The 17376-nt window shown below is 38.4% G+C and overlaps 2 protein-coding genes across 4 annotated transcripts in view; both read right to left on the bottom strand.

Annotated features, from left to right (window-relative positions):
- bsg (basigin) overlaps positions 1–400 on the bottom strand; it is a 34616-nt gene extending 34216 nt beyond the window's left edge. The window contains exon 1 of one of the 3 annotated variants that reach the window (XR_009804521.1): positions 178–397. Coding sequence is in view for 2 of the 3 variants with exons in the window: in XM_061888558.1 (XP_061744542.1) it covers positions 178–241 (64 nt within the window). In the remaining variant the exon portion in view is untranslated. Of the gene's footprint in view, positions 1–177 lie in introns of all 3 variants that reach the window. The other 2 variants (XM_061888558.1, XM_061888557.1) reach the window with 2 other exon arrangements.
- A 2762-nt stretch (positions 401–3162) lies between these two features.
- On the bottom strand, positions 3163–16832 carry rnf126 (ring finger protein 126). Its single transcript, XM_061887899.1, has 9 exons — positions 16612–16832; positions 9857–9915; positions 9583–9643; positions 9104–9339; positions 8949–9017; positions 5634–5703; positions 5453–5546; positions 5083–5198; positions 3163–4079 (listed from the first exon to the last, which is right to left on the bottom strand). Exons 1-9 carry the CDS (start codon positions 16684–16686, stop codon positions 3903–3905), a joined length of 957 nt encoding a protein of 318 aa, XP_061743883.1. The 5' UTR covers positions 16687–16832; the 3' UTR covers positions 3163–3902.
- Between the last annotated feature and the right edge of the window lie 544 nt (positions 16833–17376).

Raw genomic sequence — 17376 nt, 5'->3', positions numbered from 1 at the left:
ATTTACGATCCGAACGCCAGGGTGTGGATTTTCTTTTGGAATCAACAAATGAATTTATTAATGGGAAAAAAGACAGTAACAAGAGTAACGGTAACGACCAGAGAGTAACAAAAATGACATTTCATCGAGGGCAAAGTCTACAACATGGCTGACCAGGAGGGGTGAGAAAATAATTACCTGTCGCGGCGTTCGCTCGCCAACAGCTCAACAGAAGTACACCGACAGTCCATAATAAATTCATGGTTGACAATATAGTACGTGCTCGACTACACGCCGGGATAAGTCTGTCGTGGCTTTTCTCCGTGGAACTTTCAGCACGGAGTGTTTTGTCACGGGTGCTTTTCTCCTCGTCCTCTCTCTGCTCTTGCAAACACGCCCCGGACAGCACGTACGCGTGAGGTCACAAAAATGGGCGTGGTTGTCATTTATTTTTTATCGTGACATTAAATGTAAATCTGGGAATCAAACACACAAAAGTTCTCTGAATTTTAAAAAAAGATAATATGCAGTTTTTTTTACGACAAAATATGCCTAAGTACAGTAATGATTCGAACCAAAGTTGGATTACAGAAAAATACATGCAATCTATAATCAACCATACAACTTTCTCCGAAAGCCCGAGCAATGCCATATACCGTATTTCCTTGATTAATCAATTTATAACCTCTTCTCACTCCTGCGCTTACCAAAGGCATGCGGTAAAAGTAAGCATGCGCTAATTTATTTTAAAGCATCTTCTCACTCAGGCACTTACCAAAGGTATGCAGTAAAAAAATGAGTGTGATGTAGGCTTGGACCATAAATCCTACTGAATAGCTCTTAATCTTCTTCCCTTTATGCAATTTCAAATTTCCAGTATTGAAATCAGCCTCCTCCATTTTGAAAATGATGACAGGGGAAGTGTCACTCGTGACGTCACGAGTTTGACCAGGCGGTAATACTAAGCATGCGCTAATTATTTTGCGAAGTGAGTTTGACCCAGCAGTAATTCAAGGCAGGCGCATACTATATGCCCTGCGGCAATTTAAGGAAATACGGTATTTACTTTGTAAAATGCGTGACATCCTAAATTTAAACACAAAATGATTACAATAATTAAATCTAAAGTGATTAGGGTTGATGCATTGCATACATGCATGTGTGACCAGTAAAAACTACTTCTTGCAATACCATTCGTAATGACAGTGGCAGGAAATGTTCAAAAATTTGAAAACTTTTAGTTTTTTAAATACTTTAATAGTTCTATTTTCAAAATACACTATATTGCCAAAAGTATTTGGCCACCTGTCTTGACTCGCATATGAACTTGAAGTGCCATCCCATTCCTAATCCATAGGGTTCGATATGATTGCAGCTATTCCAGCTTCAACTATTTTGTGAAGGCTATGCAAAAGGTTGCGGAGTGTGTTTTTGTAGGAATTTTCCACCATTCTTCCAAAAGCGCATTGGTGAGGTAATATTGGTCGAGAAGGCCGGGCTCTCAGTCTCTGTTCTAATTCATCCCAAAGGTGTTCTAAAGGGTTCAGGTCAGGACTATGTGCAGGCCAGTCAAGTTCATCCACACCAGACTCTATCATCCTTATGGACCTTGCTTTGTGCACTGGTGCACAGTCATGTTGGAAGAAGAATGGGCCCATTCCAAACTGTTCCCACAAGATTGGGAGCATGGAATTGTCCAAAATGTTTTGGTATCCTGGAGCATTCAAAGTTTCTTTCACTGGAACTCAGAGCCCAAGCCCAACTTCAGAAAAAAAAAAAAAAACCCACACCATAATTCCTCCTCCACCAAATTTCCGTCGGCACAATGCAGTTCGAAATGTACCGTTCTCCTGGCAACCTCCAAACCCAGTCTCCTCCATCAGATTGCCAGATTGAAAAGCGTGATTCATCACTCCAGAGAACACGTCTCCACTGCTCTAGAGTCCAGTGACGACGTGATTCACCCCACTGCATCTGACGCTTTGCATTGGACTTGGTGATGTATGGTTTAGATGCAGCTGATCAGCCATGGAAACTCATTCCATGGAGCTCTCTGCGTACCTTACGTGGGCTAATTGGAAGGTCACATGAAGTTTGGAGCGTTGGAGCAACTGACTGTGCAGAAAGTTGGCGACCTCTTTGCACTATGCGCTTCAGCATCCGCTGACCTCTTTATGTCAGTTTACGTGATTTACCACTTTGTGGCTGAGTTGTTGTTGTTCCCAAACTCTTTTATTTCCTTATTAAAAATCGGACAGTTGACTTTGGAATATTCAGGAGCAAGGAAATTTTGCAAATGGATTTGTTGCACAGGCAGCATCCTATGACAGTTCCATGCTGGAAATCACTGAGCGCCTCAGAGCGGCCCTTTCTTTCACAAATGTTTGTAGAAACAGTCTCCATGCCTAAGTGCTTTATTTTATACACCGGGCCAAGTGATTAGGACACCTGATTCTGATCATTTGGATCGGTGGCCAAATACTTATGGCAATATAGGGAATCGTGTTCCTCGCATCAATAGGAAACAAAGGATGAAACAAATATTTAGTACTGTCATCCTCTAAGGACAGTGCATTAGGAATGAAAAAAATTCTTACCAAAAAATATGTCAGATTGTTTTTACCAAGAAAGATACATTTCAACAAAAAAAGCTGGATCTCAGAAGGATATTGTTTGAACTACTTTCTTAAACACTTTCAAAAAAACATGCTCCTATATACTTTATGGTACAACGTGTTCACATACTGTGACTTACTGTATATTTAATGGCATTGTTAAAAAGTTTGAATAGGTAAGTATCACGGCATCAATGGTAAAATCAAGCATATTCCACACGTCCATAGGAACAATCCCTTCACATGAGACCATTGAACTGTCATTCCGACTGAGGAGTGGACACAATAATGGAGGAAGTACACCTTTGATGGTATAACAATTAAAAAGGAAGTAGGATTGAGGACTTCATTGATGCAGGCCAGACCTTTTACAGAAAGCTCAAACAGCACAATACAATCAAAAAAAAATCTCAAATCTGTTTTGAAGTCACTTCCTGCTATCCGGTACACTCAAGAGCTTTAAAGTTGTCAAATGGGAAAAGCAGTGCTTATAGCAAGTCCTTGCGAGCCTGTTTCCAAGGCATTCATGTGCAGTTGTAAACACTAACAAAAACTGCACCACTACACATTATTTTTGAGTGTTTTCACCAAAACATCTTTATTTTCTCATATTCTTCATACACGATCATACTGCAAATCAATTAGCAACCTGAGAAAATATCTACATTTTCCGCTTAAGTTAAAATGCACAAATTAACTTTAATGCTTCAAATTGCCAGGAGGATTGGAACTTTTTTTAGTCTTGCAGTTAAAATATATTTTTTTTAAAATCGCTTTCACTTCAAAATCCATTTGGGTCTAATGGTAAAACGGGGTGGGAGCCCTCGCGATGAAGTAGTTGCAAAAACAAAAACCATGAAGAAAAATGAAGTGCACACGTAAACAGTGCACTTGAGTGCATGGTAGGTCATTAATTATATATCAATGGGACTCATAAAAACAGGATAAATGTACATTTCTTTTTTGCGTTTCACACAGGCAAAAACAGTTCACTTTCAAAATCTTTGTCCTGCATGAAGAGTCATCCCCACATTGTCTCGGACAGACGCTTCCCTCCTCCTATGGCCTCCCCCTGTTTTCTGTTTGGATCCCTGATGGAAAAAAAACCCCAAAAAACAGGAGCCACTGGCCCAGCAGAATTGCATTGGACCTCACATCTCACTTACCAGGCTCTTTTTAATTTTTTTTTTTAGATGCACCTGGGCTGTCTACCCTACGTCAGAGAGAAACAGGTGCACCATCCTTTCTGATGCCTGCGAGCTCGACACGGCTCAAAAAGTGGTAAGGACGGATGAGAAGAAATCTTCCCTACGAGTTGTCTGTAGCGTTATCGTTAATGGTGGAGCTAGAGGATTGAGGGGTGGAGGAGGACGAGGAGGATGACGAGGAAGAAGAGGAGGTAAAGTTCATCCCTGATAGTTCTGGAGGGTTGGTGGCCGTGTTTTGTCCACTCAAGCTTTTCCTGCACACTGGACACGTGTCATGCTGGAGAAGAAGAACATACAATACAACTTCAAAATTCTGGAACGTGAAAAAAAAAAAATAAACATCCAGTCAAACGTCACATTCAAGGATGAGACTAAATAGTCAAATGCTTTTCATTTGACTATTTAGCATGATGCCACCAGATGAAATATTGGTCTGATGCTAACCACAGAACCTCTCATGGAAATTGCATTATCCCAACATTTTAGAGCCCTGCCCAGCAGCTCAGTGTAATATGGTTACAGCAACAACTTGACACCAGTGACAGACTTAAAATTTAATGGTTTAACGATTAGCATGTAACTTGTTGAGGGCGGCACGTCTTCATACAGCTTGAGCGGTGGCGGGGATAGAGGGCTGGAACCGACCCCTCGACCTAACATACCAGAGTAGGTGTGGTCAGGGAAGCAACCCACAACATTCATTTGTTTTGGCCAAGAGAAGAACCCGTATTTGCTCTGTAGACAACTTGAGACTTGCGGAGTACTTTATTAAAAGCGGCTTGCTAGTGTCCCGCTGGTCTCCAATATCATTTTAAAATCTCAATTGAGGAGAAAAGTCTCATAATCTTTAAAGATATCGTGTGATATTTTTTTTTAGTATCAACATGTCAGCTATTTTTAATAAGATTGTGCCTATTTGCTCGATTTCTTTTAAATTGTATTGCTGTTATTTTGGTTCAATTTATTTCTAAATAGTTCCGTGGGTCAAAAAAAATAATGAGCCGCAGCCACAATTAGGACACCCTGGATTTTATAGGTCTTAGGTGGGGTGAGGAAGTGATGTCAACTCAGTGAACGAGCACAACTCTCGATGACCTTCAGATTTTGACCCCAAATGGAAGGAGAACTTGTTTTCCTGGGTGGGCTGTACGGTCTCTTAGTGAGTTGTATGAAAAACAGGAAATAATGTAAAAAATGCAGACCAATCACAGCCTTTGACTATTACAGTGAGGTGGAACACAAACAGTTCAGTTATTTTGTATGTGTACGTGGTGTTCTACCTGCTCCAACCAGGGTACAATGCAATCGTTGTGGAACATGTGATTGCACGGTAGCTGCCTCACATTTTCTTCCACACTGTAATCTTCTTTACACACTGGACATTCCAGTCCTGAAGCTGGAAGACAGGCCACACATGGACTATAAGAACAACTTAAAGAAATAATAATCCATTATAACAAATATTTCTGCTGACCAAGGTGTTTTGTAAACACAGTAAGCGAGTTTTCCTTCAGCTTGACAAAATGTTCCTTGTACGCCTGATATTGCAGTCGCTTATCAACAACTTATTCATGTAAATATTATTAGCATGTAATCCTTTTTTGTCTACAACAACAACAACATATCAATGGAAATACCGCTCTAACTTACCCACTTGGTCCTCTGTAATGTGGACAGAAGGCAGATTTTTTATTTTATCTCTATCAGCAGGCGGAGGACCCGTGTTCTCAAATTGGTTTAATAACTAAAATTGAAGAGAAAACACATGAGTCATTACATCACATATGTGCTCATAATATAGCTGAAATGTGTGAGTGATTGGGTAAAATACCTGTGTTATAATAGCATCTAACCCATTAGCCCCCCACGCATAATCCATTGGATTTGAATGAAGAACGCCCCTGTAAAAGAAAAAATACAAAACAAATGAGACAATGACATTTTGCTACTAGGGACGGACATGATGAAAAATAAAACATATCATGGTTTTAAATGATTATGAATTCTGTTAATCAAGTTGAATTTCATCAGGTCACATATATACTGTATACACTGCATCAGCAAAGCGTTTAATTGATTTAGGGCAAACAAGTGTTCAGCATTAAAGGCCTGCTATGACAATCAAAACAGAATCCCAGAAGTAAACTGGAAGAGACTAATTTTGAGGTACTGCAATGTTTGTAATACATTTTACAATAACAAAATGAGGGATGCACGATAATGGAAATTTGAACCGATACTGATAACAAATAATTTTTCAGACCTTTACAACCGATAATCAATAACAATAACAAATACTTTATGCATATATATTTACACAAAATGTTGTGATATGAAATTGATTTAACAGTTTACACTTTTGCCGAATATGTATACACTCTTAAAAAATACAAACCCCATTTCCATATGAGTTGGGAAATAGTGTTAGATGTACATATAAACGGAATACAATGATTTGAATATCCTTTTCAACCCATATTCAGTTGAATGTGCTACAAAGACAACATATTTGACGTTCAAACTGATAAACATTTTTTTTTGCAAATAAACATTAACTTTAGAATTTGATGCCAGCAACACATGACAAAGAAGTTGGGAAAGGTGGCAATAAATACTGATAAAGTTGAGGAATGCTCATCAAACACTTATTTGGAACATCCTACAGGTGTGCAGGCTAATTGGGAACAGTTGGGTGCCATGAATGGGTATAAAAGCAGCTTCCATGAAATGCTCAGTAATTCACAAACAAGGATGGGGTGAGGGTCACCCCTTTGTAAGCAAATTGTCGAACAGTTTTAGAACAACATTTCTCAACAAGCTATTGCAAGGAATTTAGGGATTACACCATCTACGGTGCGTAAAATCATCCAAAAGTTCAGAGAATCTGGAGAAATCACTGCACGTAAGCGATGATATTACGGACTTTTGATCCCTCAGGCGGTACTGCATGAAAAAACGACATCATTGTGTAAAGGATATCACCACATGAGCTCAGGAACACTTCATAAAACCACTGTCAGTAACTAAAGTTGGTCGCTACATCTGTAAGTGCAAGTTAAAACTCTACTACGCAAAGCAAAACCCATTTATCAACAATATCCTGAAACGCCGCCGGCTTGGCTGGGCCCAAGCTCACCTAAGTTGGACTGATGCAAAGTGGAAAGGTGTTCTGTGGTCTGACGAGTCCAGATTTCAAATTATATTTGGAAAAAGAGGACGTGGTGTCCTCCGGAACAAAGAGGAAAATAACCATCCGGATTGTTATAGGCGCAAAGATCGAAAGCCAGCATCTGTGATGGTATTGGCGTGTATTAGTGGCCAAGGCATGGGTAATTTACACATCGGGGAAGGCACCATTAATGCTGAAAGGTACATACAGGTTTTGGAGCAACATATGTTGTCATCCAAGCAACTTTATTATGGACGCCCCTGTTTATTTCAGTAAGACAATGCCAATGTTACAATAGCGTTGCTTCGTAGTCGGCAGTCCAGAGCTGTCTCCCATCGAAAATTTGTGGCGCATTATGGCGCGTTAAATAGGACTGCGGAGACCCCGGACTGTTGAACGACTTAAGCTCAACATAAAACAAGAATGGGAAAGAATTCCACTTTCAAAGCTTCAACAATTAGTTTCCTCAGTTCCCAAACGTTTGAGTGTTGTTAAAAGAAAAGGTAATGTAACACAGTGGTGAACATGCCCTTTCTCAAATACTTTGGCACGTGTTGAAGCCATGAAATTCTAAGTTAATTATTAGTTGCAAAAAAAAATAAAGTTTATGAGTTTGAACATCAAATATCTTGTCTTTGTGGTACATTCAATTGAATATGGGTGGAAAAAGATGCGCAAATCATTGTATTCCGTTTATATTTACATCTAACACAATTTCACAACTCATATGGAAACGGGGTTTGTATATACAAATGTATTGTAGGGATAGGGGTAATGTCAACTGATATTTTGTTACTTAATTAGCTATTATCTGAGTACAAATACACTTCCTGCCATAATTCTGACCCACGCAAAAAAATTTAATTATAGCGGCAAACAAAATATATATATATTGGAGGTATCAATTTTTCAATTATTTGATTAATAGACAACAAGCAACCCAAACATTTGAATACAATTTCATAAAATGAAAAAACAAAATATCTGCCCAACAACATGCAGTACATAAATGACTCAAACAGATCTAAGCCATTAAGATTCTGCATAGCAGCTTGCAACAACACAGAAACAAGTCGGGTCACATTTATTGTTGATTGACAAAAAATTTAATAAATAAAATTATATTTATCCCAAACAGTAATAAAGCAATTAAATAGTGCATAAAGAAATCCTGGTTCAAAAGATAAGCGCAAAAAAAAAGAATCCAACCTAATTCCCGTGCCTCCAGATGAACCATTAAATTAAACACGCAATTACTAATTTTGACAAGTTTTTTCCGAGGTATTTTCTTTCCAACCCTTTGCCGATTATCAAACGCTTTCTAATTAGTCTTGTGTCTTTACGTTTGCTGCAGTCGCCGCAATTAATGCTACAGCTTAGTTAGCAGCACAATTGGCTTCATACTGTTTCCGTAAGTCTTCGCGATGGAGAAGTTTATGGTGACAGATTTTATGGTGTTAAAAAGTTGTCTTTTACCCTCCTGGTTTAAATTCCGCAGAACACGTTTTTCAAACAAGAAGTGAAATGTCTTCTTCCGACATGCTAAAGAAAGGACACACTGATTACTGCTGTGTCATGTTGCCTTTCTTTGTACACAACAGTGCACGCACGCAGTATCATGTTATCACAAATATGCAACCATACCATAGGTGAGGGAAGGGGTGATGAAGAGCCAGGCAGCTCTAATACAAATTATCGATGTGACACCATAATTGCCAATATTGTTCAATAATTATCGGCCGCCAATAATATTGTGCATCCCTAAAATTTACCAAAATAAATTGAGTGAGGTCCGCCAAGATGGTAAATTTAGCACATCAACACATTAGTGCCACCTTCACTTTCAAATTGGATGTTTTCAGCTGCTGAACTGACATGACAGACAGCTATGCTCATAAGTAAAAAATAATGAGCTTTTGAACCTCAGGCAACTTCATCAACAATTGTTTTTTGGTATTCTCCTGTTCAAACACTCACCAGGGTCCAATGCCAATATTCGGCATTGCAGTGGGGGCAATGATTCCATTAACAAGCTGCTGAATTATTCTACAAAACACAATGAGAAATCATCATAGGAGGAGATCCAAAGGAAAACAATTTCAGACTGATGATTTAGTTTTTGGTTGACTTACCCTTCCAAAGTCGGAACTCCTTCATGCCTGCCTGTCTGCCGCCTCGAACCTTGACGACTTCTCGGTTGCCTGGCGCTATATCGTTGTCGCGATGCGTTCTCCCTTTCTCTGCGGTTTTCCGCATCCCGGTTGTCTTCCTCTCGGAGTCCGGTCCCAAAATCGAATGCATCGTCAAAGACACTCAGCGAGAACTGGCCATAGCCCGAAGGGAATGTAAACAAGTGCTGGTCTGGATTCTGCAGGTTTAAACATTAATTCATTTGGATGCTGAGGAAGAGCAGCTCCACTTGCAATTTATAGTCAACAAAACTGAGTAGCAGTGTTGACTGTGTTACAATGAAAATGTCCCGGGGTATTGGTACAACTGTTTGCACATACAGTAGTAGAACGGTGATAACAGTCTTTCATAGATTAACATATGAGACTAGTGATGTCGACAGTAACACACAATGTGATGAAGTAAAGAATGAGTTGGGAACCTCAAATGGTTGCTGGTTTTGTGGCCCGCTGGAGATAGTAGGCATGGAGCCATTGTCAGCACTAGACAGGGGACAGAGTATCGACGAGTTATGTGTTGACTTCTTTTTTTTTTTGCGTTTGCCTTACGGCCTTAATTGCTTATATTCGGTTATTATGTCACAGCATCTGAACAACATCAAACGTATCCTTATTAATTCCCAACTAGAACATGTTACCACAGGGAAACAAAAAAAAATTTACACTGAGATTTACAAAAACAAATAAAATACACACCTTCTTTCTTCCAGCAGCTCCTCAATAAACCCTGACTCACATCTTGGACATGTGTACTCCTGTGGGAGAGAAGCGGTGTCAGTACGAGTGTCACGATAGGCTTTGCCACTTTTAATAGGGTATTTTATAGGTGGTTCACTTCTTTTTAGACTTACCTGACTGGTAAGACCGACATAAAAATAACTTTCATGTCCTGCCTTTATAAAAAAAAAATACGACTAAATTTCTTATTGTTTGTATTTCCTAATTGTAACAGTAACTGACCTATTTTTACACAACAGGTAAGAATGTTAAAATGCTACTTAAAACATTTATACTTGATCAATGTTGCGATCGATTATTTTCATTGTTTATATTTTGACTTGGCTATTGTTTATTACCTTAACCGCAAAAGATGACCGGGCATTAATTGTAAAAAGCGGATAAAATAAGAGAGGCTTATTTCTGAATAAAAAAAAAAAAAAAAGGAAATACAACAACCTGTTTATTTTTACTTTAATAACGATTGGAGCGCACGAGAAAGTGCCTAATGCAACATAAACAGAACCTGCCGTGATAGTACCAAAGAGTAAAGTGCTCAACCAGCATCAATACTGCTAATGAGTTTATTGTTAACAACAGTACAGCAAGTGTAACAAGCGCGGAATTTACACCAACAGCCAAGTACTTAGTGCATTAATATTTTACAGTGTGTACATTGCAGATCAGTGTTTCTTAAACATAGACCCATATTTGAGCTGCGAGGGCCCTCTAGAAGGCCGCCAAATATAGGGCGTCTTCTCCAGGGTGTACTCTGCCTTCTGCCCGATTGTAGCTGAGATAGGCACCAGCGCCCCCCGCGACCCCAAAGGGAATAAGCGGTAGAAAATGGATGGATCAGCTGGGGTCATAATGGGCTGTTGTGGTACTCAGTTGTACACAATGTTCCACCATATGTGGCAGTAATGACAATATCAAACATACAGAAAAGTCTGGAGCTAAAGTCAGTGAGAAGTTTCTTAAAAAGGGGCTGTTTGCAACATCTACATAGATGTCTAGAAGGCACTATCTTTCCAACGTATTTTACAGAGTATATCCCGCCCTCTTCCAGCTTCTATGGCGTAATTATGTGACTACATTAGTACATGACACATGAACGCGCATTTGCTTTGGGTGTTGTTAGCTACTAATTGCGATTTGGATAGTTAGTGTTAGCTGTCATTGAATGTATATTCTATCATAACAACCAAATGACTGCACATTACTTGTTGTTTCTCTTGGACTTGTTTTAGTAATTGTGAAAAATGTAGACTGTTTTAACAAAAATGTGTTCTGTTAAACCACTAATGGTAACACAAGCTAACCAATGGTGTGCTTGTTATTTTGTTTTGCTTTGAAAAATGTGAATGTGAGCAAGTTGCAAACAGCCTCTTTAAGCACAAAAATGATGACTTAAGTGGTGAAGCTGTATTTTGATTTGCACTTTAATCTCATTGACAGTTTATTTAAAAAACATTTATTATGATATATTAAGTTAGTTAAAATGTATTTATCTTAGCACTGCGTAATTGTATGTACATTTGTCATCAGTTTTTATTAGTCCCTTTTTTGTAATATATTTCATTAGTATTTTTTTAGTAATAAGCCAGATCTAAACCTTGATAATATTTTTTGTGCTTAACAATTCTTTAATATCATTTGACAAGGTTTATTCTGTTAAACCGTAGCTAGTTTAAATTAATATTACTAATTCAGTGTTAATGTTCAAGGTCAAAAAGGTTAAGAACCCCTGTTGTAAATAAATCTGCTAGGTGCTCGCTACACAAGCTTCTTCAGATGCAGCTACACTGAATATTGACTACAGCCACAGGTGTGATCAACACCACTATGGTCAAAACAGTACAAGGTGAACAAGACCGCAAAAACAAAGTCCAGCTAAGAAGCAGCTTTCTGTGGTGGAATCATTTACATAAGGTATTATGAACGATGATATCATGTACAATGAGAAAGACAAACAACGCACAGAGTGATCACTAATGCAGTTCTGCACATCCAAACTCGACATCACCTACGCGCGGCGAATCTCTTGTGTAATTTGAACACATTTAATCATCGATATAGTGATATATGAAATGTGCAATGAAGTGTAAATTGTCTTTAACAGCAGTGCACATTAACCAAGGAGCCCAGAATACGTCATAGAAAGTCCTGTGTTTATCCGCTTACTGAACTATAGTCATCTTAATGTTTTACTGCTTTATTTATTTGCATACTATGCACAATACTAAATTTGTATTTACATAATTATTTTATTAAAAATAGAAGTCTGCATTTTATTTATGTGATTTGTATTACTATTTATTAATTATTAGTATATTTGATTTATTGGAGTTTATTTGTATGCAATGCTAAATTTTTATTCACAGAAGTAGTTTTTTCAAGACAACTTTTAAGTTTGCGCATTATTAATTGCAATGTTGGAGATTATTATTTATTTGTATGGAATGTACAATGCTACATTTTTGTTTACAGAAGTATTTTATTACAGAAGTATCACCTCCCAGAAAAAGCTCTTAATTTAGTTCTACAACAGTTATAGCATAAAAAGTACAATTTATATATGGTCTAAAAAGAGCATCATTATACAAATCAGAATTTTGCTAAAGGTAAGGTACATTGTCATTTCAAACAAGTACCTTTTGATCAAATAAAAGCAAAACTTGTTTTGAATTATCTTATTTATTATTATTTTTTTTTCCGTATTGTTTGTGGAAAAAAATCTGAGATTTTATTTTTAGGCCACATCGCCCAGGCCTAAACTTGCGGGGGTCAGCAACCCTGCGGCTCTTTAGCGCCACCCTAGTGGCTCCCTGGACCTCTTTCAGAGATGTGTAAAAATGGCAAATAAAGAAAAAAACATATTTTTTGTTTGAATATATTTTCAGTAGGAGTACAAACGTGACACAAACTTTCGTAATTGTTAGAAATCCCACTGTTTATGTTATACATGCTTCACTGATGAGAGTATTTTGGCAAGCACAGTTTTTTCCTACTAATTTCAGTGCTCTTTTAACTCATCGTAGTTTTTTTACATGCACAACTTTCTACGATGCTGCCACAGAAAGACGTGTTTTATGCCACTCCTTCGTCTCATTTTGTCCACCAAATGTTTTATGCTGTGCGTGAATACACAAAGGTGAGTTTTGTTGATTTTATTGATTTGCTGTAGTGCTTATCAGGCATATTTGGTTAATCCATGACTGCAAGCTAATCAATGCTAACATGCTATTTAGGGTAGCTGTATGTACATATTGCGTCATTATGCCTTGTTTGTAGGTATATTTGAGCTCATTTAATTTCGTTCACTTTTGTTCTCTGTGTATCATGACAGATTATCTGTATGTAATATTGGCTGCATTTCTGATAACTGTTTGTGTGTTATGTTGTTCCAGACCACAGCAAACGTTACCCAGCTTGCACAGATTGTAATAGATCCATTAGAATAAGACAGCCTACACACACACACACGCACACACGCCATTCTGAGCCAGTAATTTCCAAAAGTTATCTCATCCAGTGAGAAGCCTCCATTTTACTAATGATTTCCAATGTTGCAAAACTGTGTAGAATAAAAATTAAAATACAACATTTCTGTCAACGAGGATTTGCATCAGCCTTTGATAGTAGGCTTATAAAGACACTTACATCATGTGTTGCCTTCAATATTACACTTATTTAAGGCTTGAATTTTTGCGTCTCCAGACCGATTTTTTTTTTTTGTCCAATACGGCTCATTCAACATTTCAGGTTGCCGACCCCTGACTCAGACCCTCTCCTAGGTTTCATACTGGCCACAACATAAGGTACATAGTCCAAATGTCATCACATCCAATACAAAAACAATGAACACCGTTTTAACTAAGAACTCTTGTATTATGAAGATTGTGCCATTTATAAAGTTGAATTTATTCACAATAAGTCAGTACATAGGAGGACTGGAGCAGCACATGTATCACAGTAATAACATTCTAGAATGTGACACTCATGTCACCCTGTCTACCTTAATGAATGACTAAAACCGAAAAGAAACGCAACGTCTTTGTTTTTGCGTCGCAATTGTATTTACAGTATCAGGGAAGACCCAGAATGATGTGTAATTATATCACACATTGAGTTGAGTTGAGTTTATTTGGAACATGCATGCATACAACATGATACATCACAATTTCCAGTTTCTCAACTCAACATGTTCGAAAAGGAGTTGGAAGAAGCAGAGCTTATTTAATCCTACCATTTTTCCTTTACTTAGTAGCTGCGAAAACTTTTGTTCACTTCCTGTTCTCAATTTATTCACAATATTCTCCATAAGTAATAACAATAAAAATTAATAAATAATAATTGGTGAAGTAAGTTGTACTTCGGGGCTTCACGGTGGAAGAGGGGTTAGTGCGTCTGCCTCACAATACGAAGTTCCTGCAGTCCTGGGTTCAAATCCAGGCTCGGGATTTTTCTGTGTGGAGTTTGCATGTTCTCCCCGTGAATGCGTGGGTTCCCTTCGGGTACTCCGGCTTCCTCCCACTTCCAAAGACATGCACCTGGGGATAGGTTGATTGGCAACACTAAATTGGCCCTAGTGTGTGAATGTGAGTGTGAATGTTGTCTGTCTATCTGTGTTGGCCCTGCGATAAGGTGGCGACTTGTCCAGGGTGTACCCCGCCTCCTGCCCGATTGTAGCTGAGATAGGCGCCAGCACCCCCCACGACCCCAAAAGGGAATAAGCGGTAGAAAATGGATGGATGGAAGTTGTATTTCATATGGTGAGATGAGTAAGATTACCTTGAAAATGAAGGGATGGATGAAATTAATTCAGAAAGTCATGTTTTTTTCTTCTTTGTACTTTGTATACACCTTAAGTTTGAAGAGTTTCTTAAATTGGATCATATTGGTATATTGTTTGTTTTCTTTGGTTAATCCATTCCATAATTTAATTCCACGTACTGATATACTGTAGCTTTTAAGTGTTGTACGTGCGTTCAGTATCAGTGGGTGGCAGCAGGTAGCTAATTGCTCTGTCAAGATCAATATATGCTGGAGGCAGCGTGGAGGTCAAAAGGTATCCAATGCTTAAACCAAACAAAAAACATAAGGCAAATGCCGCTAAAAAAGGCATTGAAGCTTAGGAATGGCTATGCAGAACAAAACTAAAACTGAACTGGCTGCAAAGTAAACTAAAATAGAATGCTGGACAACAGCAAAGACTTACAGCGCATGGAGTTGAGATGGCGTCCGTACATGACATGACAATAAACAATGTCCACACAAAAAAGGATAGGGTCCACACAACTGAAATAGTCTTATTGTTAAAATAAAGCAGGTTCGGGAAATAGCGCTCAGGGAAGAGATTAAACTGCAACAGGAAAATACCTACAAAACAGGAAAAGCCACCAAAATACGAGCACAAGACAAGAACTAAAACCCTGCACAGAGAAAAACGGCAAAAAACTCCAAATAAGTCACAGCACTAAGTGACAGGACATGTGATGACTGTATTATGCTGATAGTATATATTTGTACCATGAATTGATTAACGTGGACCCCGACTTAAACAAGTTGAAAAACGTATTCAGGTGTTACCATTTAGTGGTCAATGGTACAGAATATATACTGAACTAACCTACTCAGTGGCCTAGTGGTTAGTGTCCACCCTGAGATCGGTAGGTTGGGAGTTCAAACCCCGGCTGAGTCATACCAAAGACTATGAAAATGGGACTCATTACCTCCCTGCTTGGCACTCAGCATCAAGGGTTTGAATTGGGGGTTAAATCACCACAAAATGATACCCTGGCGAGGCACCGCTGCTGCCCACTGCTCCCCTCACCTCCCAGGGGGTGAACACGGGGATGGGTCAAATGCAGACGACAAATTTTGCCACAACTAGTGTGTGTGACAATCATTGGTACTTTTACTTATAACTGTGCAATCTACTAATGAACGTTTCAATCAATCAGACAGTACTTTGAGACAAGAGCTATAGTGATGCATGCTTGGTTATGGTTTGAAATCATATCCAACAATTGCCAGAACAACTTTTTACTGTCAATATCAGCTGCTGAGTTCTATTTTTTTTTTGCCTCCGCATTTTTTTTTCAAAGAAAAGAAATGTGCCTTGCCTCAGAAAAGGTTGAAAAACATTGCAGTAGATAACATTGAATGATTATTATTCAATAACATGTTTTGCCTTATTCATTATTGACGAGTTTTTTGCTACCTTATTTTGTTTATTCTTTACATGAGATTTCCAGTTCACTTTATCATCAATCATAATACCCAGAAATTTGGTTTGATTTTACTCTTTCGAACCCAAAAGGGACAAGCGGTAGAAAATGGATGGAATTTATATTCCGTCTATTTGTATTTGTGATTAACAATAAAGAGTAGGGGCTTAAGCATAGTTGATACCGACAGAGCTTTAAATCGAAAGCCAGCGTAAACTGCCTATATTTATTGAACGGCAGACGTGACAAATGCTTATTTTAAGGTAAATCGTGTTATGTCATGGCCGCTTTTACGCGCAATACGTAATTAGAAGCAGCATTTCGCTAGCTCGCTAGCGTGCTAGTTAGCCACATTTTAGCATCTATAGTAAACGGGACTTCCTCCAGCTAACACCGTTAGCATGCTATCCTTCGGGCCCCCATTTCCAAAATGAACCTCTTAAAAACGTCACAAAGTGTGTTTGATTGTCTTTGCCTCCACACAATGGCGGGAGTACTTACGGGAAGGCGAGGGCTAATTTCTGCGGAGCATCTGTGACAGAAGAAGCGGCTAGGCCACGGATGAGCTTCAGCCATCTTTAGCCTCTGAGGCGCAGAGGTAGGGGCAAGTATGGAGCACGGCAGGGGACAATGTTTTTCTGACAAAATTACTACAAAACAGTGAATAATAACACATTCTTGTTTATAACTGCGCAACAATTATTCTCACAAACGCATTGTGAATACGTGTATTGTCTTTTAGCGGGGAAATATACAATCCTCGAGATCGAATCTGACTATTACAAAATTGAAACTAATGACATGCGTTTGTTTGTATTTCAATATACAGCACGTTTAATTAATTAACCTTCAAGTGGTGTTCAATTAAGTACAATGTAAGTATTAATATATTCAATGTAAAAGTAAATGTCATCTTTGATGTAATGGCATTTGAGTTGTACACAATGTCGGCACAAGATGGCGCTTTGGTGCATCAATAACGTTTAGTTTTGTTCTCTTCCAATTTATAAAATTGTACCAGAGGTGTGCCGTCAGGGCCAGCAAGCCTAACATAACCAGAAATCATGATTATGATTAAAGATAAAAGTATTTTCTCATATACTTTCCCTAAATATCTAAAAGTATTAAAGGCCTACTGAAACCCACTACTATACCCACCACACAGTCTGATAGTTTATATATCAATGATGAAATATTAACATTGCAACACATGCCAATAAGGCCTTTAGTTTACTAAATTGCAATTTTAAATTTCCCGGGAGTTTC

Source organism: Nerophis ophidion, linkage group LG26 (assembly GCF_033978795.1).
Source record: "Nerophis ophidion isolate RoL-2023_Sa linkage group LG26, RoL_Noph_v1.0, whole genome shotgun sequence".
In the NCBI taxonomy this organism is placed as follows: Eukaryota; Metazoa; Chordata; class Actinopteri; order Syngnathiformes; family Syngnathidae; genus Nerophis; species Nerophis ophidion.
This window is presented reverse-complemented; position numbering and strand designations above follow the sequence as displayed.

What these genes read in the sequence shown, in the direction of transcription:
- rnf126 (XM_061887899.1), bottom strand. Translation starts at nt 16,686, where the DNA reads ATGGCTGAAGCTCATCCGTGGCCTAGCCGCTTCTTCTGTCACAGATGC. An exon ending in AAATTAGCCCTCGCCTTCCC is followed by an intron (nt 9,916 to 16,611) that starts GTAAGTACTCCC and finishes TCTCTCCCACAG; the next exon opens with GAGTACACATGTCCAAGATG. An exon ending in AATATTGGCATTGGACCCTG is followed by an intron (nt 5,704 to 8,948) that starts GTGAGTGTTTGA and finishes TTTCTTTTACAG; the next exon opens with GGGCGTTCTTCATTCAAATC.